Genomic DNA, 21,413 nt, shown 5'->3' with positions numbered 1-21,413 from the left:
ACATGACACATTTCTAGAATCATATACTCGTCTGAGTGGCTTACAATCATTACCCAGTCATACAATTTTATCATTACAGGCTTAGATTTTGAAGAGAAGCATTGGGGAACTGCATACCCAACACGGTGGGGGGGGGTGTCTAGGGCTTCCCTTAGGAAGTGAGGTTTGATGTGAAGACTGAAAAAATGAATGTGTGAAATGTGAGCTAATGGACAGCAGTAGAGGCAGTGGAGAGGGTGAGGTATTAGAGACTGAGAAGAGATGAAGGTCAAAGTAAGCTGATATGCAAAAGAACACATGAGACACAGGATTGATGTGTTTTCATCATTTACTTCCTGTTTAAAGTCCTGGGGATAGCCATTTCTTTAAATACACATAAAAAGATTGCTTTAGGCTGGAGATTGATTTTAAGTGGATCATAAAAGCCCTTCAAGTCCAAATGCATTCTGAAGATTGAGAATAAGATAATCTCAATTAGGATAAGAAGTATCTGAAAAGCACAAAGATTTATCAGCAATTGCATATCTATCTATCTATCTATCTATCTATCTATCTATCTATCTATCTATCATGGTATATAGAAACAGTTTGAAGAGAAAATTGTCAGGAGTCTTGATTAATTTGGCAATAGACACTTTTAGTTATTAAGTGAATTATTCCTCATAGTGCTGAACAATCACAGATAAAATTCACTCAAGTAGATCTCATTCTTTAAAATATGCTCACCATGTGCTCTTCTTCTACTTGTGAAGTGGTGAAGCCATCTCAGTCACTAAAAATGGAAAAATGGTTTAAGACTGATGGTAGCCGGGGCACAGTGGCTCTCACCTATAATTCTAGCTATTCAGTAGGCTGATTTCTGAGGTTCAAGGTTCAAAGCCAGCTGGGGCACAGAACGATCTGAGAATCTTCCAATTAGCCTCTAGAAAATGGGAGTGGGGCTTGACCCAGGGGTAGGGCGTTAGCCTTGAGCTGAAGAGTTCACAGATGATGCCCAGGCCCTGGGATAGGGCAGTAGCCTTGAGCTGAGGTGCTCAGGGACAGCACCCAGGCTGAGTTCAAGCCCCATGATCCACAAAAAAAAAAAAAAAAAAAGACTGATGATGGTCCTCTCTGTGAAAACCTTCTTGCTATGTGCTAATGACAAGAAATAACTTTGTGAGCTGGGGCAGTGGCTCATACCTATAATCCTAGCTACTCCAGGCTGAGATCTGAGGATCAAAGTTCAAAGCCAGCCTACACAAAAGGACCTGAGACTCTTATCTCCAATTAACTTCTAGAAAATGGGAGTGGGGCTTAACCCAGGGGTAGGGCGGTAGCCTTGAGCTGAAGAACTCAGGGACAGCACCCGTGACCTACCAAAACCAAAAAAAAAAAAAAAAAAGAAAGAAAAGGAAAGAAATAACTTTGTGTTTCAGTGCTGAGTGAATAGGATTCTGTGTTACTAGCATTGTTTTAGTTCTTGCCTATAAGGCCATTGGGAAACCCCATTCATTAAGAATACTGGAGATGGGCTGGAAGTTTGGCCTAGTGGTAGAGTACCTGCCTAGCATGCACAAAGACCCAGATTTGATTCCTCAGTACCACACACATAGAAAAGCCAGAACTGGTGATGTGGCTCAAGTGGTAGAGCTCTAGCCTTGAGGAGCCCAAGGACAGTGCTCAGGCCCTGAGTTCAAGGCCCAGGACTGGCAAAAGAAAAAAAAAAGAATACTGGAGAAAGCCAGGTGAGGTAGCTCATGCCTGTAATCCTAGCTACTTAGGAGGCAGAGGTCTGAGGATCCAGTTCAAGGCCAGCTCGGCACTAAAGTCCATGAAACTCTTATCTCCAATTAACCCCCAGAGAACTGGAAGTGGTGCTGTGACTCAAGTGGTAGAGTGCTGGCCTTGAGCAGAAGAGCTCAGGGACAGCGCCTAGGCTCAGAGTTCAACCCCATGACACGCCACCCCCCCACCTCCCCGCAAAAAGAAAGAATATTGTAGAAGCCAGGCGGGCCCTGTGGCGTAGCTTTCAGACTCTGGAATTTTCCTATTACAGGACTTTTAGATACTGCTTATGTTTGAATCTGAGTTTTATTGTTGTACATTGTATTGTTCAGAAGCAGATTGTTTTAATGTCTTTTAACAAGTCACATTATTTACTAGACAGGCGCTTTAACCAGCTAAGCCATGGAGCCAGCACAGCAAGTCACATTATTTAAAATATATAGTGATTGCAGCTGGGTGCTGATGGCTCAGTCTTTTTTTTAATTTTAATTTTAATTAATTTATTTATTTTTTATTGTAATTAGTGAAAGGGTTACATGATATTTGCCAGATAGAAGGTGCATTAATTCACATACATTGATACCCTTTCACATGTCTTGGTACCCATTACCCTCCCCCCCACAATCCCCCCCCCCCAGTTACTCTTGGAGGCTGAGATCTGAGGGTCAAATTTGAAGCCTGTCTGGGCAGGAAAGTCAATGAGATTCCTATTTCCAATAAACTATTCAGAAAAATCCAGAAGTGGCTCAAGTGGTAGAGGACTAGTCTCGGGCACAATAAGCTCAGAGACAGCACCCAGACCCTGGGTTCAAACCCCAAGACTAGCAAATCCCCTCAAATGCGTGTGTGCAAATGTATATATTTGATAATGGCTTCATTCTTTCATTCATTCATTCATTCATTCATTCATTTATTTATTTATTTATTGTCAGTCGTGGTACTTGAACTCTGGGCCTCAATGCTGTCCCTGAGCTCTTCAGCTCAAGGCTACTGCCCTACCCCTGGAGCCACAGCACCACTTCCAATTTTCTGTTAGTTAATTGGAGAAAAGAGTCTCACAGACTTTAGTGTCCGGGCTGGCTTGGAACCGAGATCCTCAGATCTCAGCTTCCTGAGTAGCTAGGATTATAGGCGTGAGCCATAGTACCCAGCAAGAAGAAGCTTTTTAAAATAGCCTGTGTAGTTAGTTGTTTATTTTAATTAAGAATACAAGGAGTGGGGATGTAGGTCAGTAGATCTCTTTTAAATTGCTGTGCTGGGTTTTGTGCACAGACTGGTCATACTTGCTAGGTAAGTGGTTTATCATTAGAGTCATGTCCCCAGCCTTTTGCTTTACTTTATTTTCCAGGTAAGATCTTAAACTGAGTCAGTTTTGGATTATGATTCCCCTAACTTTGTCCCTCAGTTTGCTGGGATTGCAAATGTGTATTACCACTTCTGGTTTATTTTTGAGATGGGATCTTACTTTTGTTCAGGCTGGCTTTGAATTACAACTCTCTTATTTGATCTCCCAAGTAGCTGTTATTATACATGTGAACCATTATATCCGGCTTAGTGATAGAATTTTTTTTTCTTTGTAGTTGTGGGGCTTGAACTTGGGTTCTGGGTGCTATCCCTGAGCTTTTTTGCTCAAAGCTAGTACTCTACCACTTTGAGCCACATCTCTACTTCTGAGTGGTAGAATTCTTGCCTAGCATTCACAAGACCATTGATTTGATCCCTGATACCTAAAAAAGTATATAGTTCTATTTTAGTTTGGGCTGCTTTAACAGCTTACCACAAATAAGTGAATTATAAGTAGCAGAAATTTTCTTTTGAAGTTTTGAAGATTAGGAAGTCCAAGGTAAGGGACTTGCTCTGATTTAGTGATGACCTCCTCTCACTGAGCCCTCATGTGGTAGAAGAGGTTAAGGGAGCTCTCCTCTTTTATAAGCTTACCAATTCTTTGTGTGAGGATGGATAACCTAAGACCTACCAAAGCTCTACTTGCTGTTACTATCATACTGGGGGTAAGACCTTTCAGCAAATGGATTTAGGAGTGAGAACACAGAAATTCAGCTGATAGTGCTCCACCTCTGCCCCTCAAACTCATGTTCTTCTCACATGCAAAAATAACCCAAAAGTCTTTTTTTTTTTTTTTTTTTTTGCCATTCCTGGGGCTTGAACTGAGAGCCTGAGCACTCTCCTTGGGCTTTCTCAAGGCTAGGGCTCTACCACTTGAGCCACAGCACCTTCTGGCTTTTTCTATGTATGTGGTACCAACAGAGAAATCAAAGCCGGGTCTTTGTGCACACTAGGCAAGCACTCTACCATTAGGCCATCCCCTCCAAAAGTCTTTTAACTAAAAAAACCTAATGTAGCCATTCTAATAGTGAAGCAGAGTTTAAGGTAAGTAGCATAGAGGAACATTTTAAAAGAACAGAATATTCAAGCACCAGAAAGATGAGATAATTAAAATTCTGTGGCTGGGTTGAGAGTCTAACCCAGAGGTAGAACACTTGCCTAACATTCATGAGGCACTGAGTTTGATCTCCAGGACTGAAAAAAAAAATTATATGCACTTTAGCACACCTCAAAGTATATGAAGAACTGTGAGTCATTTGGCTTACATTTTTTTTTTTTTTGCCAGTCCTGGGCTTGAGCTCAGGGCCTGAGCACTGTCCTTGGACTTTCTCAAGGCTAGAGCTCTACCACTTGAGCCTCAGCACCACTTCTGACTTTTTTCTATGTATGTGGTACCAAGGAATCGAACCCGGGTCTTCATGCATGCTAGGCAAGCACTTTAACCACTAAGCCAAACTCCCGGCCCCTTGGCTTACATTTTATTTTTAGTTTTGATGTCAATTTGAAATGACAGAGAAACATGTTAAGTGTTCCTGTTCACAACTTGACAGAGAGGAAAGGTAAGCAGAACATAATATAGTTAGAATATGAGCTCTTTTTTTCTTCCAGCCAACCAAAGGGGACGGGAGGAAGACTTGAGAGTAGCTAATATCTACCTTTGCCTTCACTGACATGTCATATAGTTATAAAATTTCCCAGCTGGCCTCTCAGTTCCTAATCACATCACTATGAGTATGAGGCAGCTGGGTGTCCTAGACTTTAAGAGAAATAGACCTGGACTATGTAACTGACTACAGGAATATTGCTTGCAATGTTGGGTTCTGCTAAGAATGCAGGCAAGTAAGACTCAATAGCAAACACACCTCTTCAGTTTTACCTCTGTCAATAAGGTGAATGTTTATATGGATAGATCAGGAAAGGGTCTGAAAGAACTGAAGCAGTAGTGCCTGCAAAATAATTTACAATTACAAGTTGTTTTTAAGCTGTCAAGTAAAATTGAAAGGACTAATGCCAGTAATGGCATATAATCATTCTTGATATCTCTGCTTTTCTCCTTATTTGAACTATCAAAGTAGTTAGTGGGTGAGATTGAAACAATTTTCCATGAGGTAAGACTAAAATTGATCTGTAATGTTTAAACTTCAAAAATTGAATATATTCCCCACAGAATTAACATTAATAAAATGGTTGCTAGACATGCTTTGTTGGGAAATGTATATAGCTTCTGCATTTTAGTAGGATGGAAAGGCACATCTAGAAATACATAGATGTAGTACTAGCTAGAGACAAAATCATGCATAGGGAGATGTGATGGTTAACTTTATATGTCAGCTTGCCTGAGAAGGGATGCCCAGATAGCTGATGAAATTGTGTGTGTGTGTGTGTGTGTGTGTGTGTGTGTGTGTGATATACCAGAGAGATTAGCATTTGAACTTGTAGACTATGATCTGCCCTCACTAAAGTAAGTAATCATCACCGAGTCTGTTGAAGGCTAAAATAGAATAAAAATGTGGAAAAAAGGTGAATTCCCCCTCTTTTTTAATCTGGATGTCTGTTCTCTATCTGTGGATATTGAGGCTCTTGGTTTTTAGGCCTTTGTACTTAAAAACACCAGCCTCTTGGCTCTCATGTTTTCTCATACTATCAACTTCCTTGGATTGAGCTTGCGTTTACACCTTTAGATTCAGTTGAGTTACACCACTGGACTCAGCTTGAATTTCACTACTGGCTCAGCATGAGTTAAATTATTACACTCAGCTTGAGTTACACCACTGGGCTCAACTGAGTTACACCAGTCTGAGAACCATGTTGCTAGGTGGCTCAGTCAGTGTGCAAACATCATAGTGTATATTTATTTATACACAGTAAATAATACTGGCACTCAGCCTGTTGATTCAGTCAGGAGAAGCAGTAAGCATGAGATATAACAGAGTAACATGTTGTGTGTTTTACATTAAGCCATGAGTCCTGGGTTTGATCTCTAGTATTTCCACCCCCCAACCCCAAATCCAATAAAATAATAAGTATGACATACCATATGCATAAACTAGTACCATAAATATTTATCATTATTAAGTATTAAGTGTAGTATCTGGTGGTATGTGCTATACTCTATATTATCAGCAACACAGTAGATTTGTTTGCACTGATGTCACTTATCACTTCAAGTGGAATAAGTTGAGCTGTGATATTACAACATGGTTAGACAGTAAGATTTTTTTTCAGCTCCATTTTAATCCTAGGAGACCACTGTCATTACCTGAAACTGGTGTGTGTGGCACATGACTGCACATCTGTATCATTCATATATATTCATATGGATATATGGATATATTAATATATATGACACCTGTTTTTTTACTTACTAACCTTTAGAAATCATTCCTTATCAGTTCATAGAACACTTTCATTTTGTGTGTGTGTGTGTGTATGTGTGTGTGTGTGTGTGTGCGCGTGTGCGTGTGCATGTGCGTGTGTGCGTGCAGGTTCTGGGGCTTGAAATCAGAGCCTACCTACTATCTCTGAGCTTTTTTGCCTAAGACTAGTGTTTTACTACTTGTGCTACATCCCCACTTCTGGCTTTGTTTTCCGTGTGTGTGTGTGTGTGTGTGTGTGTGTGTGTGTGTGTGTGTGTGTGTGTGTGTGTTAATTAGTGGTTAGAGTCTTATGGATTTTTGCGGGGAGGGCCTGGGTTGCTTTAGAACCGGGATCCTCAGATCTTACCCTCTGAGTAGCTAGGATTACAGGTGTAAACCACTAGCACCCCACTCCTCTAATTCTTTGTTTTGGAGGGGGGGATCATGGGACTTGAACTTTGGGCCTGAGTGTTGTCCCTGAGCTCTTCACCTCAAGGCTATGGATCTATCCCTTGAGCCACAGCCCCACTTCCCGTTTTCTAGAGGTTAATTGGAGATAAGAGTCTCATGGTCTTTAGTGCACGGAATGACTTTGACCCACCATCCTCAGATCTCAGCCTCCGGAGTAACTAAGATTATAGCCATGAGCCACCTCACCTGGCTTCCTCTAATTATTTTATAAAGCTGCATTGTATACTTTGTATGGATGTGCTATGTTTGATTCACTACTCTCTATGTCCATACTTAGGTGGTTTCCAATGCAATATTTTACAATTACAAACTGATGCAAGAAATAGGCTTCAGTGTGTAAGCTTTGATTGTTGAGCTGTATCCTTAGGCAAATGTCCAAAAGTAGAACTTGTTAGGTAAGAGAACATGTTGAATTTATTTGTATTGCTGAATTTTCTTCCAGAAGAGTTGTCTGTGTTGGTATTTTTACCAGCACTATTATATGAGAGAACATATTTCCGTATAGACTTAACAGTACATATGTTAACAGTACACGTGTGTGTGTGTGTGTGTGTGTGTGTGTGTGTATCACTGTGTTACTGGAAATTGAGCTCAGGATCTTGTGCTTACAGCTCTGCTGGTTGAACCGCACCTCTAGTTCTGTCATAAATTTTCATTATTGCCAATTTGATAAAGGAGAATGTTCTAATTTACATTTCTTTATGTAAATTTTGTAGACTTTAAATTTCACATTAAAAGTCTATTTTTATATCTTTGTTGTATATTTTACTTTAAGAAGTCATGTCTTATGGGGCTGGGAGTTTGGCCTAGTGGTAGAGTGCTTGCCTAGCATGCACAAAGACCCGTGTTCTATTCCTCGATACCACATATATAGAAAAAAGCTGGAAGTGGTGCTCTAGTAGCTCTAGTGGTAGAGTGCTATGACTTGAGAAAGTCCAAGGACAGTGCTCAGGCCCTGAGCCCAAGCCCAGGACTGGCAAAAAAAAAAAAAAAAAAAAAGTTATGTCTTAGACTCCAGTTTTGTTATTGCTTCATTAATTCTGAACTGTTTTGGTCTGTAAATAGCAGATGTGAATATTTCTTTCCTCTTTCAGATCTTCCATGGTGGCTTATTCTAATTCGGCAAAAAGCACTGGTAGGCAAACTCCCAGGAGACCATGAAGTCTGTAAAGTTACCAAAATTACTGTGTTGTCGCTTTCAGAAATGGAACCTCAGGATCTTGAACTGGAGGTAAGGAGAGATCAAGAGAAATTTTATGAACATTTGGTAAAATGTCATAGAAAATTAGAGGATTTATTTAATAGATTAGGAACACATTTTTCACAGCTAGATAATATTTCCTCCCCTCCCCCCATGGGCCTAGGTGCTGTCTCTGAGCTTTTTTGCTCAAGGATAGCATGCTATCACTTTGATTCACAGTCTCATTTTTTATGGTAATTGGAGTTAAGAGTTTCATGGACGTTCCTACCCAGTCTGGCTTTGAATCGTGATCCTCAGATCTCAGCCTCTTGAGTAGCTAGGATCACAGGCTTGAATAATATCTTTGAAGTAATGTACCTTGTGGTTTTGAAACCTCATTTTAATTGTAGAATTCTTGTACAAAACCTGTGCATAGGGGCCGGGAGTTTGGCCTAGTGGTAGAGTGCTTGCCTTGTATGCACAAAGACCCGGGTTCAATTCCTTGGTACCACATACATTGAAAAAAGTCGGAAGTGGTGCTGAGGCTCAAGTGGTAGAGCTCTAGCCTTGAGAAAGTCCAAGGACAGTGCTCAGGCCCTGAGCTCAAGCCCAGGACTGGCCAAAAACAAACAAACAAACAAAAAAACCTGTGCATATAAAACACACAGTATTGGCTGGGAGTTTGGCCTAGTGGTAGAGTGCTTGCCTAGCATGCATAAAGACCCAGGTTCAATTCCTCAGTATCACATACATAGAAAAAAGCCAGAAATGGTGCTGTGGCTCTAGTGGTAGAGCTCTAGCGTTGAGAAAGCCCAAGGACAGTGCCCAGGCCCTGAGTTCAAGGCCCAGGACTGGGCAAAAAAAACAACAACAAAAAACCCACAGTAGGATGCCAGGAGTTTGGCCTAGTGGTAGAGTACTTACCTAGCATGCATGAAGACCCAGCTTCGATTCTTTGGTATCACATACATAGAAAAAGCTATAAGTGGTGCTGTGGCTTAAGTGGTAAAGCTCTAGCCTTGAGAAAGCACAAAGACAGTGCTCAGGTCCTGAGTTCAAGCCCCAGAACTGGCAAACAAACAACCAACAATAACACAAACATATACACAGACACAAATGTACAATTTTAAAAATCCTGATTTGGGGGAAAACAGAATCAAGAAACAGAGGGTTAACCTTTTTTAAAATCTGGATTCCTTGAAGATTCTTTCTTTATTTTGCTGGTTCTGGAGCTTGAACTCTAAGTCTGGGCAGTACCCCTGAGCTTTTTTGCTCAGGAATAACCCTCTACCATTTAAGCCACAGTTCCACTTCTGACTTTTTTGTAGTTTAGTAGACTTCATGGACTTCCCTGCCCAGGATGGCTTTGAATTGTGATCTTCAGATCTCAATTACCTGAGGAACTAGGATTATAAGCATGAGCCATCGGCATCCCATCAGATCAACGAGGCTAGCTGTGCCCTTGCTAACCAGAGGTAAAAGTAACCATGCAGGAGGTGTTCCAGATTCTCGTAGGGAATAGTTGGATATACCTTCTCTAGAGATAGTTTGAGGAATTTGTGCTTGTGCCTTTTCTTTGTAATCCCGTTTTATGGTGAAGGGGCTTTACAACAGTAAAAACACAGTGGGCAAGATGTTAAAATTCAGTCTTCTTGGCTGATTTTCTGACATGTTAATTTAAATCTTTGGTATCCTTACTTCAATTTCCTTATTACTCTACTTAAGAAGAGCTTTTGGAACTTAATCATTATGTGTTTCTGGTTATAAAGAAGAAGGAAGCTGGGCACGGTGGCTCACAACTATAATCCTAGCTACTTAGGAGACTGAGATCTGAGAATTGCAGTTCAAAGCACTAAAAAAGTCAGTGAGACTCTTATCTCCACTAAATCACCAGAAAAACCAGAAGTGGCATTGTGGCTCAAGGAGTAGGGTGGTAGCCTTGAGCTGAAGAGCTCAGGGACAATGCCCAGGACCAGTGTTCAAGTCCCATGACTGACCCTCAAAAAAAAAGGAAGAAGGAGGAAGAGGAGGAGGCGATGATGACTATATTATTGCTTAGAAATAATCCTGCTTAAAAATCTAGAGAGAGCTGGATGCCAGTGGCCCATGCCTGTATCCTAGTTACTCTGGAGGCTGAGATCTGAGGATTGTGGTTCAAGGCCAGTCCAGGCAGGAAAGTTCACAAGATTCTTTCTGTCCAACTAAGCACCAAGATGCCAAAAGTGGTGCAATGGCTTGAATGGCAGAGTGCTAGCCTTGAGCAAAAAAGCCCAAGGACAGTGCCTATGCCCCAGGTTTAAGCTCCAGGATACACACACATTTGTAGGAAAAGATGGGGAGGTATCTTGGTAGTGGGACCTTTGCCTACTGTGGACAAGGCTGTAGGTTGGTTTGCTTGCCTACCACAGACAAGGTTCTCCCTTGGGTTGGTGGTATTTGCTCTTAAGGATTGTTATTTTCAAATGTTTCAGAATATATTTTATGATTTGCAGTCAGCTAAAGGCTACCACCCGACCCCTTGAGCCTCAGCGTCACTTCCCATTTTCTAGTGGTTAATTGTCTTTTTAGAGCCTGGGCTGGCTTTGACCCGATTCTCAGATCTCAGCCTCCCAAGTAGCTAGGATTACAGGCATGAGCTAGAGCCCAGCTCTAACTTACTATTTTTGAACACATATACCTTATGTACAGCAAAAGGCTTCTTAAAGTTAGTTCTGTGCCTTCAGTGTATGATGGGTCTTTTTGAGTGGAATGCCTAGTTTGCTGCTTTTATTCTAAGTACCCTCAGGTCACATGTTGCTAATGACTCATCTGCCTTCTGTAATTGGAGCGAAAGCAATTTTATTTCAAGTTTCTAGTAATAGATTTTTTATTTTCCTGCCTCATTTGGCTTTTTACCTGGCTTGTTTGCTTGCCATTGAAATAATACTTCACATGCCAAAATTTGTATAACTCACACATTTAAAGTATACAATCCAGTGTTTTTCACTCCTAGAAACTGAGTCCTGCCAAGTAATTGCCTGTCATTACTCATTTCCCCTAACCCATGGGAGACCTTGATTTCTTTCCGTATATGACATCTATTCTGGTTAGCTCATATGAGCGGAATTAGACCCTATGTAGCCTTTTGTGATTGACTTATTTTAGTATAGTGGTTATAAAGTTCATGCCTATTGTAACATATACCAGTGCTTTATTCTCATTGCCAAAAAAATTTCCATACATGGTTTTAAAAATCATTATCACTTGATGGACATTTGAGTTGTTTCGGCTTTTTAGCTATTATGAATAGCAAAAGTTTTGATGGAAATTGATTTTTCTTGAGTCTTTACCTTGGGATAGAATTGCTAGGTCATTTGGTAATTCTGGGTTTAACCTTTCGAAGAACTGCTGGGACTGTTACAAGACATTGTGCCATTTAAATAATCACTTATGTAAGTGTATCAAGGATTCAGATAACTAAAAGCATAGATGTTTCATAAAAAATACTTCTTAAAGTTTTATAGGTTTCTGTTCCCTGTCTGCATATCTGTTTGCTGTATCTCATTGCCTTAAGAGATAGCGGCATCATTTTCCATATTAGTTTCCCACCAGACATCTGTTTAAAGTTTTATCTCCAGATGAGTATAAATAACAACTTAGAAAGTAAAAGAATGTAATTTCCTTTCTTTAAGCAGCAAGGAACCACTTTAATCTCTCTTGTGAAGTGTAACTTGTGAGTGCAGAAGTACCTGTCTGTGTGTGCATCAAGGTGGGATAATCACGTAATAAATAGAACTGCCTGTGCCTTTGGAATGGGAAGCTGACCCACTGTGTGTGTGGTGGGTTCAAGTCCTAAGTGCCATGTCTAAAACCAGAGTCTTAGAACTGCAAAGGATTCCAGGAAATAGTTTTGTGTATTCTTGATTTTCATGTGCTGTTTTTTCCTTGGAGTGGAACTGAGAGACTAGGCTACATTTTTTTTTTTCTTAAAAGTATATATGTAGGGGCCGGGAGTTTGGGCTAGTGGTAAAGTGCTTGCCTAGCATGCATGAAGAGCCGGGTTCGATTCCTCGGTACCACATGCATAGAAAAAAGCTGGAAGTGGTGCTGAGGCTCAAGTGGTAGAGCTCTAGCCTTTAGAAAGTCCAAGGACAGGGCTCAGGCCCTGAGCTCAAGCCCAGGACCGGCAAAAAAAAAAAAAAGTATATATGCAGAAGAACATAGAAACAGAAACAGACAAGATAAAATAATGGCATTCACAAGGGAAGTGGTTGAATCTAGAGCAAATCATGTTGAGTGAGACAAATCAAGACCAAAGGAACAAAAGGCGCATGGTATTCTTAATATGTGGCTATTAGATCCAAACAGTACAAGAGCGAGGACTCAATATTTGCATATCCAATGCTATGGACATGGTATTGGAAATACAAACACAACTACATAGACATAAAAATTTATGACTCTATAGACATAATGTTTTATTACATAGATTAATATGTATCTATGACATACAAACCCTTAGCCTAATTTTAATTGTTCTAAAATCTAAGTGCCAGTGATTGTATATAGAGATTCCCTTCTTGAATACTTGTTTGTTAAACATGTCATTTGAAATATGATGTAAAAATCAATGTTAATAAATTCTTTAATAAGAAAGTATATATGTAGAAGATCCTGAAATAATTAATTGAAAAAATACTTTTTTGCCAGTCCCAGAACATGGACTCAGGGCCTGGGCACTGTCCTTGGGCATTCCTCAAGGCTAGTGCTCTGGCTTTTTCTGTGTAATGTGGTACCAAGGAATCAAACCTGGGTCTTTGTGCATGCTAGGCAAGCACTGTACCACTCGGCCATGCTCCCGGCACTGAAAATGTTTATTTTGATAGTAATTTTCCATTCCTGTTTTAAGAGATAGAAAGACTCTGGTTAAGGTAGCAGGATGAGTTTGTGCCTTTAAATATATGTATATGTATATATATATATATATATATATTTTGTGTGTGGGGGGGTATTGGGGTTTGAATTCAGGGCCTCATGCTTGCTAAGTAGGTGCCTTATCACTTGAGCCACACCCTTTTTAGCCCTGTTTGCTTTAGTTATTTTTCAGTCTCAGTTTTTGCTCAGGTCAGCCTTTGGACTGTGTCTTCAACTTTCAGTCCTCCTGCCTTAGCTTCTTAAGTGAGAATTACAGGCATCTACCACCATGCTCACTCTAGTAAGGTAGTTCTTAATGGGAATTTCCTACTTAGTATTAAAAATAAAACTATTGTGTTGAAAAAGTGAAATTGGTTTGCATGCTATTAATAGAATTCTCAAGAACTTTTCAAAATATGTTGAAATTGCATATAAAACCCTTGTTTCTAACTAGATTGGAACTCAATGTTCTTCCTTTTCTCCACATAGCTATGATTCCTCTCCTCTTCCCTTATTTGCATTAGTTGGATCTTTTAACTGATCTTTGGGCACAAATTGTACATTTTTCTGCTGATTTCATTACTGTTTGTGTAAGCATAGAAGGAAAGTTAGTGGTTGAAATGTTGAACTTTTAAAGTTCCAGTAGAACAGACTCAGCACATCCTTTCAACCAGAATGCCCAGTTATTTAGAATGAATGAATATTTAGCACAGATGTGTGTAAAGTAGCAATCTTGAACCATCAAAAATGTTTATTTTGTAATGTATTTATTCTTAGGTGACAGTTTCAAAACATTAATAATATTAACCAGAGCATTTAATTCTTTAATAATGTTAGATAAGAACTTAAAATCATAGTTCTAATATGATCTTTGTGCCTTTAAACTCTAAGTCTATCCTTCCATGTTTTTTTTTTTGTTTGTTTTTTTTTTTGTTTTGTTTTTTTACCAGTCCTGGGCTTGAGCTCAGGGCCTGAGCACTGTCCTTGGACTTTCTCAAGGCTAGAGCTCTACCACTTGAGCCCCATCACCACTTCCAGCTTTTTTCTATGTGTGTGGTACCAAAGAATCGAACCTGGGTCTTCATGCATGCTAGGCAAGCACTTTAACCACTAGGCCAAACTCCTGGCCTCCTTCCATGTTTTTTGTGTTGTGTTTTTCTTTTTTAGTTGGTCATGGGGCTTGAACTCTGGGCCTGGGCGCTGCCCCTGAGCTCTTCAGCTCAAGGCATCTACCCTACCACTTGAGCCATAGCCCCACTTCCGGTTTTCTGGTGGTTAATTGGAGATAAGAGTCTCATGGCTTTTAGTGCCTGGGCTGGCTTTGAACCTTGATCCTTAGATTTCAGCCTCCTGAGTAGCTAGGGTTACAGGTGTGAGCCATTGGTGCCCGGCTTCTTTTTTTTTTTTTTTTTTTTGTTTTCCTTCCTCCCTCCCTCCCTCCCTCCCCCCCCCCCCCCCCCCCGCTCTCTTTCTTTATGTGATACTAGGGTTAGATCTTAGAGTCTTGTGATGGCCACACAGACTCTCTACCACTTGGCCCCATGTCTAATATGACTTCTAATCATTGAAAACACAGCTGTGTTCTTTATCCGCTTGGTTGTTTCACTAATTCTTGAGGTACTTTTTTTTTTTTTTTGCCAATCTTGGGCCTTGAACTCAGGGCCTGGACACTGTCCTTGGACTTTCTTAAGGCTAGAGCTCTACCACTTGAGCCACAGCACTATTTTTGGCTTTTTTCTATGTATGTGGTACTGAGGAATCAAACTCAGGTCCTCACACATGCTAGGCAAGCACTCTACCACTAAGCTAAACTTGTGGCCCCTAATTCTTGAGGTACTTTTAATCCAGAAGTGTATTCTCAGCCTTGAACATCTAGCAAGCAGATCTTAATAATGAATTATCTTTTTCTCTCTGAATTATGTAGCTCTGTAAGAAGCATCATTTTGGGATTAACAAACCAGAGAAGATTATACCATCTCCTGATGACTCAAAGTTTCTACTGAAGACTTTTACAAATATTAAATCCAATGTGTCCGCTCCTAATAAAAAGAAAGTAAGAATTGAATTGACATGTGTTTTGCATTCATTTTTGATTAGTCTTAAGAGGAAAGGTACTTTTATTGCATGTAAATTTATTTTCAACCCATTTGTTATGTTGAAGCTCTAGCTCCTCAGATCTTTGGGATTATTCTTACTTGAAAGTTTTGGATCATTCAAGGGGCCGGGAGTTTGGCCTAGTGGTAGAGTACATGCCTAGCATGCATGAAGACTCGGGCTCCGTTCCTCAGTACCACATACATAGAAAAAAAAAAAAAGCCAGAAGTGGTGCTGAGGCTCAAGTGGTAGAGCTCTAGCCTTGAGGAAATCCAAGGACAGTGCTCAGGCCCTGAATTCAAGCCCCAGGAATGGCAAAAAACAAAACAAAACAAAACCAAGTTTTGGATCATTCAAATATATTACATTTAATTCCTGTAGTAATGGAAAGTTTATTTTCTATAGGTTAAAGAAAGTAAAGAAAAGGAGAAGTTGGAGAGACGATTACTTGAGGAGTTGCTGAAGATGTTCATGGACTCAGAATCCTTTTACTACAGTTTGACCTATGATCTGACCAATTCTGTGCAGAGGCAGAGCTCTGGGGAGAAGGATAGCTGTCCCCTGTGGCAGAAGGTATCCCCAAGAGCCCACAGCAGTGTCTTCTTTGGAACAACCGAGGGGCCATTTGGTATTGTATAGGAAGACTGAACAATAATGTGTTTCTGAACTTTGTCTTCTTTCCTTTTCTAGGTTGATGATCGATTTTTCTGGAATAAATATATGATACAAGATCTTATAGAGATTGGTGTGAGTAATGTTTTTTTGGTCAGTTGTGGGGCTTGAATTCTGGGCCTGGCCACTGTCCCTGAGCTCTTCAGTTCAAGGCTACTGCCTTACCCCTTGAGCCACAGTGCCACTTCACTTTTCTAATGGTTAATTGGAGATAAGAGTCTCACAGTCTTTAGTGCCTGGGCTGGCTTTTTTTGGGGGGGTGGGTCTATCTTGGAGCCTGAACTCAGGGCTTAAAGCACTGTCTTTGGGCTTTCTCAAGGCTAGAACTCTGTCACTTGAGTCACAGCACTACTTTTGGCTTTTTTCTGTGTATGTGGTACTGAGGAATCGGTAAAAATAGAAACTTTGAATCTCAGCCAGGTGTGGTGGCACATGCCTGTAATCCTAGTTACTCAGGAGGCTGAGATCTGAAGATCATGGTTCAGAGCCAGCCGGGCACTAAAGAACGTGAGACTCTTACTCTAATTAATCAGTAGAAAACTGGAAGTGGACCTCTGGCTCAGGTAGGGTGGTAGCCTTGAGCTGAAGAGCTCAGGGACAGCTCCCAGGCCCAGAGGTCAAGGCTTAGGACTCACACACACAAAAAAAAAGGCAGGGGGGAATGAGTGAATGCAAGTAGACTCTTCACAGCTACCTAGTAAATAGCCTTCTGAAGATTCTTCCTTCATAAAGAAACAGAGATGGGATTTTGAAACATGATAATAGAAGACAGTAGATCTGAAATGTGTTGAAGCCAGATATGGTGGTGCACAGCTGTAATACCAGCACTTAGGATGATGAAGCAGGAAGTTCTCAAGTTCTAGGCCAGCCTGGGCTATGTAGCAATACCTTGTCTCAAAACAAATTAACAGACCAACCATCCAACAAAGCCAAAAAGAGAGCTGAGTGTTCCTAACTTGGAAAATACAGAAGACCCAGGCTCTGGTGGTTCAGACTTAGAATCCTTGGTACCTGAGAGACTGAGAGCAGGAGGATCACAATTTGAGGAAAAACTGGGGCAGAAAAGTTCTCAAGACTATTTTGAAAATAACCAGCAAAAACTAGGGCTGCAAGTGTGGCTGGAAGAGTGTCTACATGCCAAGTTCAAGGCCCGAGTTTAGTCCTCAGTACAGCATCCTCAGAAGAGGACATCACTAGCTTTAATCAGTACCTTCCTAATTATATTGGATACTATTTCAAAAATACAGCATTTATGGAAAGGGTTTTTGTTGCTATTCACTTACTATTTAGATTTTTGTTAGGCAAACTAGAACATAAAGTATATCTATGTGTTTCACAATGACATGATCAGAGTTGATTGCATTTAGTTCATATTTGAGAGCTAGTAATCAACTATACTAAGAAAAATAATCACAGCTATTTGAGTTAAACATTGTTTGTTAGGCACTGAACACTTCATATGCGTTATTCCTGATTGAGAAAACACTTATTCCTGGAGGAAGATATGGGGCCACCTTAGGGGTGAGTTCTTTGGGTGAGCTAGTGAGGAATGTAGCTTAAATTTGTATACAGGTGTCCACCCCTCTACTATGTTCTTTTTTCCAACTCTTTTTGAATGATCACTGCAGAAGAAAGGAAAGGCCCTTTTCCTTTCTTTTCTCTTACCATACATTAAACAGAAACTATGGTTGAAAATTAGGTTTCCATTTCTAATACATTGACACAATAGATGCTGATTGTTGTTTGGACTTAAGTGCTAGGTGAATGTAAACAAGATGCTGTTCATTCTGTTTTCAGACACCAGATGTGGACTTTTGGATTATCCCCATTATCCAGGGTTTTGTGCAGATTGAAGAACTTGTGGTTAATTATATTGAATCATCTGATGATGAGAAAAGCAGCCCAGAGACACCCCCTCAGGAATCTACCTGTGTAGATGACATTCACCCACGATTTTTAGTGGCTCTTATTTCACGCCGGAGTAGACATAGAGCAGGTGAGTAAAGGACTATAATAAAGTCCAGGCCAGATCAAACCTAAGGAAATGGGAAAGATGCACTTATGTGGAAATGCCTTGACAATCATGGATCTAGAAGCATGGCTGACTCCAAAGTGTTTGGTGACCAAGTATAGTGGTACAATTAGGAACTAGGGACTAATTTCTAAGGAAGGATGAAGAGGAGGAGACAGTTAGCAGAATGAGACAGGGAGATATATAGATATACCTCTGTGTGTGTGTATATCTGTATGTATACACACATACACACATCTGAGAAGGAAGTCACTTGGGAGGAGCTTCTGAATATTGGAATTCAAATTGACGGCCTGTATCAGATTGGAAGGTCCTTAAAGAGTGCTAGTATCTTTTTCCCAAAACTGTTGAGAGTCAGTTTGGTTTTTTTTTTGTTTTTTTTTTTGGGTCAATCATGGGACTTGAACTCTAGGCCTGAGCTTTTCAGCTCAAGGATACCACCCTACCCCTTGAGACACAGCCCCACTTCCAATTTTCTAGTGGTTAATTGGAGATAAGTGTCTCACAGTCTCTGGTGCCTGGGCTAGCTTTGAACCATGATCCTTAGATCTCATCCTTCTGAGTAGCCAAGATTACTGTGAGCCATCGGTACCTGGCCAGAGTCAGAATTTTTTGTTTTTGGTTTTGTTTTTTTTTTTGGTGGGTCATGGGGCTTGAACTCTGGGCCTGGATGTTGTCCATGAGCTCTTCAGCCAAGGCTACTGCCCTATCCTTGAGCCATAGCCCCACTTTCCATTTTCTAGTCATTAATTGGAAGTAAGAGTCTCGTGGCTTTTTAGTGCCCTGGCTGGCTTTGAATTGCTATCCTCAGTTCTCAGCCTCCTGAGTAGCTAGGATTATAGGCGTGAGCCACTGCGTCCAGTGAGAGTCAGCTTTTTTTTAAAATTGTATTTTATTGTTGGGATAAGATGTAGAGGGCTTACATTTACATTCATCAGATAGTGGGTACATTGCTGAGAGTCAGATTTTTTAAAGCAGTAGTATGTACAGTGATTTTGTTCTGTCTGCCAGTTGCACATAGGACTTTCATGACTTCCTGGACTTGTATTTGATTAGGAAGCATAATCTAGACAGACTAAATAATTTTAGTTTGTTTTGAGAAAGGGTCTCAATGTCTCCTCAGCTACCCTCCAATTCTTGATCCTTCTGCCTCAGCCTCCCAAATGGTGCAGTTCCAAGCTTGTGCCACTATTCTTAGCCAGAATACATTTTCTGTTTTCTTTCTTTTTTGGGAGGGGCAGTGGAGGGTCATTTGTGAGACTTGAACTTAGGGCCTGGCATTGTCCCTGAGCATCTTTGTGCTCAAGGTTAGTGCTCTTTTACTTTTTTAAGTGGTTAATTTGAGATAAGAGTCTTACAGGGATTGGGCTGGCTTTGAATCATGATCCTCAGTTCTCAGCCTTCTGAGTAGCTGGGATTACCGGCGTGAGCTACTACTGCCTCTGGCCACTTTACTAAATATTTCTGTCTCAATTTTTTCAGGAATGCGCTATAAACGAAGAGGAGTAGATAAAAATGGAAATGTTGCCAATTATGTGGAGACTGAACAATTAATTCATGTTCACAATCATACTTTGTCATTTATTCAAGCACGAGGTTCTGTGCCTGTCTTTTGGAGCCAAGTTGGGTATCGATACAATCCAAGACCTCGGCTGGACAAAAGTAAGCATGGCAATGGTTTCAGAGAAAAGTTTTTTTATGTAGGTGCTTGACACAATTTCTACTTACCTTTGCCAAATACTTTATTTAACACAATAACTTATAGAACTGATATGGTCTAGTGATAAAGTTCTTGACTAGTGTGTATGAGGCACTACACTGCAAAAACAGAGCAATAACTTATTTTAAAGTGTAGTATATAGTAATAGAATAATCACAGGAGTATTCATAATTGACTAAGTCATTTATTTATTTAAAGATTTATTAACATTCATGTTTAACAACCAAGTATTCAAGAAGGGAATCTCTGTATACAATGACTGGCACATAGACTTTAGAACATAATTAAAATTAAGCTGAGGTTTTGTATGTCATAGAGACTTAAGTCATTTATTTAACATTAAGTTTCTCCAACAAGAGAACAAAGATTTTAGACTGCTCTTGTTTTGAATAGCACTTTATTGGATGTTTAACTTTGGAAAATATAATTATATCCAATATTTTTAGAAGCAGGAAGTATTTTACCAAATTGAGATCCAAAAATGAATGAAATGCTTTCACTTAAATTTCTCAGAGAAAACTTTTTTTGAAACATTAAGAATTTCATTTCTTTTTAATTTTCTAGATTTCAGTATTGGGGTGACTTAAGTTATTTAAAATAGAAATTGCTAAATGAGGATGAATTAAAAAATTACATTATTGTGGGGGCCAGGAGTTTGGCCTAGTGGTAGAGTGATTACCTAACACGCATGAAGACTTGGGTTCAATTCCTTGGTACCACATATATAGAAAGTTGGAAGTGGTGCTGTCGTTCAAATGGTAGAGCTCTTGCTTTGAGAAAGCCCAAGGACAGTGCTCAGGCCCTGAGTTCAGGAAAAGGAATTCAGGAAAAGAAGTGAATCACAGAGTTTTGGCTTTACATTTTAATTTTGAAATGATGGTTAGATGATCATTTAAGCTGTCATTAAATTATTTAAAAATAAGAATAAAGATGGGATAAACACTAATAACTGTCTTAAACCTGGGAAGGAAAAATAGATTTTGTATCACTTCTTTGTAGGTGAAAAGGAAACTGTTGCCTATTTCTGTGCCCATTTCGAAGAACAACTGAAAATTTACAAAAAACAGGTGGGCTTTGATATGTGGTAGTAATATGTTCCTTCATATGTAGATGTGCCTGTGTATCTATTTCTTTACATTTCATGAAAATAACAGTGTACTATTCATAATTAAGGAGCCAGCTTAATGTTTGTCGTGAAGTTAGAAGACATGTACAAACTATAACTATACTTAATGTTCCTTAAGAATAATGATGGATTCATCTACTTTAGGACAATCTAAGAAGCATCTAGACTAACAAATAATTCCTCTCACCCAGGCACCAATGGCTCATGCCTGTAATCCTAGATACTCAGAAAGCTAACATCTGAAGATCATGGTTCAAAGCCAACCTCCTCAAGAAAGTTCATGAGACTCTTATTTCCAATTAACCACCAAAAAGCCAGAAGGAGTTGTGTTTAGGTGGTGGAGGGCTACCCTCGACCCAAAGAGCTCAGAGATTATACCCAGACCCTAAGTTCAAATCCCAAGTTCATCACAAAAAAAAGAAAGAAAAAGAAGGAATAAGTTGTTTCAGTACTATTTACCACTTGGAGGCAGCCATTTTATATGTACGTATCAGTATCCTTTTTCTCTAGTTGTTCACATGTATTCATAGACTCACATGTAAAAATGCAGTCAGATAAGCCAAAGTAAATTAAAGACTATTGAGTAAAATACACATTCTATATTCTTCTTACAAGTCTCATATGGCATGCTAATGTTCTTACACATTAGTATTGACTAGTCTTCCTAATACCATATGTTATATTTCTCTTACAACAAATAGGAAAAAATAACTGAAAGGTATAATAAATACACAAAAAGTTTCTCTGGGGGCCAGGAG

At 39.8% G+C, this 21,413-nt stretch overlaps 1 protein-coding gene across 3 annotated transcripts in view; it reads left to right on the top strand.

The window, feature by feature from the left end:
* Inpp5f (inositol polyphosphate-5-phosphatase F) overlaps positions 1–21,413 on the top strand; it is an 86,472-nt gene that overhangs the window by 30,598 nt on the left and 34,461 nt on the right. The window contains exons 3-9 of one of the 3 annotated variants that reach the window (XM_090345745.1): positions 8,033–8,169; positions 14,936–15,064; positions 15,511–15,678; positions 15,796–15,852; positions 17,575–17,773; positions 19,292–19,471; positions 20,529–20,596. In XM_090345745.1, coding sequence (XP_090201871.1) covers positions 8,033–8,169; positions 14,936–15,064; positions 15,511–15,678; positions 15,796–15,852; positions 17,575–17,773; positions 19,292–19,471; positions 20,529–20,596 — 938 coding nt within the window. Of the gene's footprint in view, positions 1–8,032; positions 8,170–14,935; positions 15,065–15,510; positions 15,679–15,795; positions 15,853–17,574; positions 17,774–19,291; positions 19,472–20,528; positions 20,597–20,666; positions 21,139–21,413 lie in introns of those variants that run through there. The other 2 variants (XM_090345746.1, XM_090345747.1) reach the window with 2 other exon arrangements.

This window comes from Megascapheus bottae, chromosome 15 (genome assembly GCF_031878675.1).
Source record: "Megascapheus bottae isolate mThoBot1 chromosome 15, mThoBot2.hap1, whole genome shotgun sequence".
In the NCBI taxonomy this organism is placed as follows: domain Eukaryota; kingdom Metazoa; phylum Chordata; class Mammalia; order Rodentia; family Geomyidae; genus Megascapheus; species Megascapheus bottae.
Note: the sequence above shows the minus strand (reverse complement) of the source record. Positions and strands in the feature narration are given on the sequence as shown.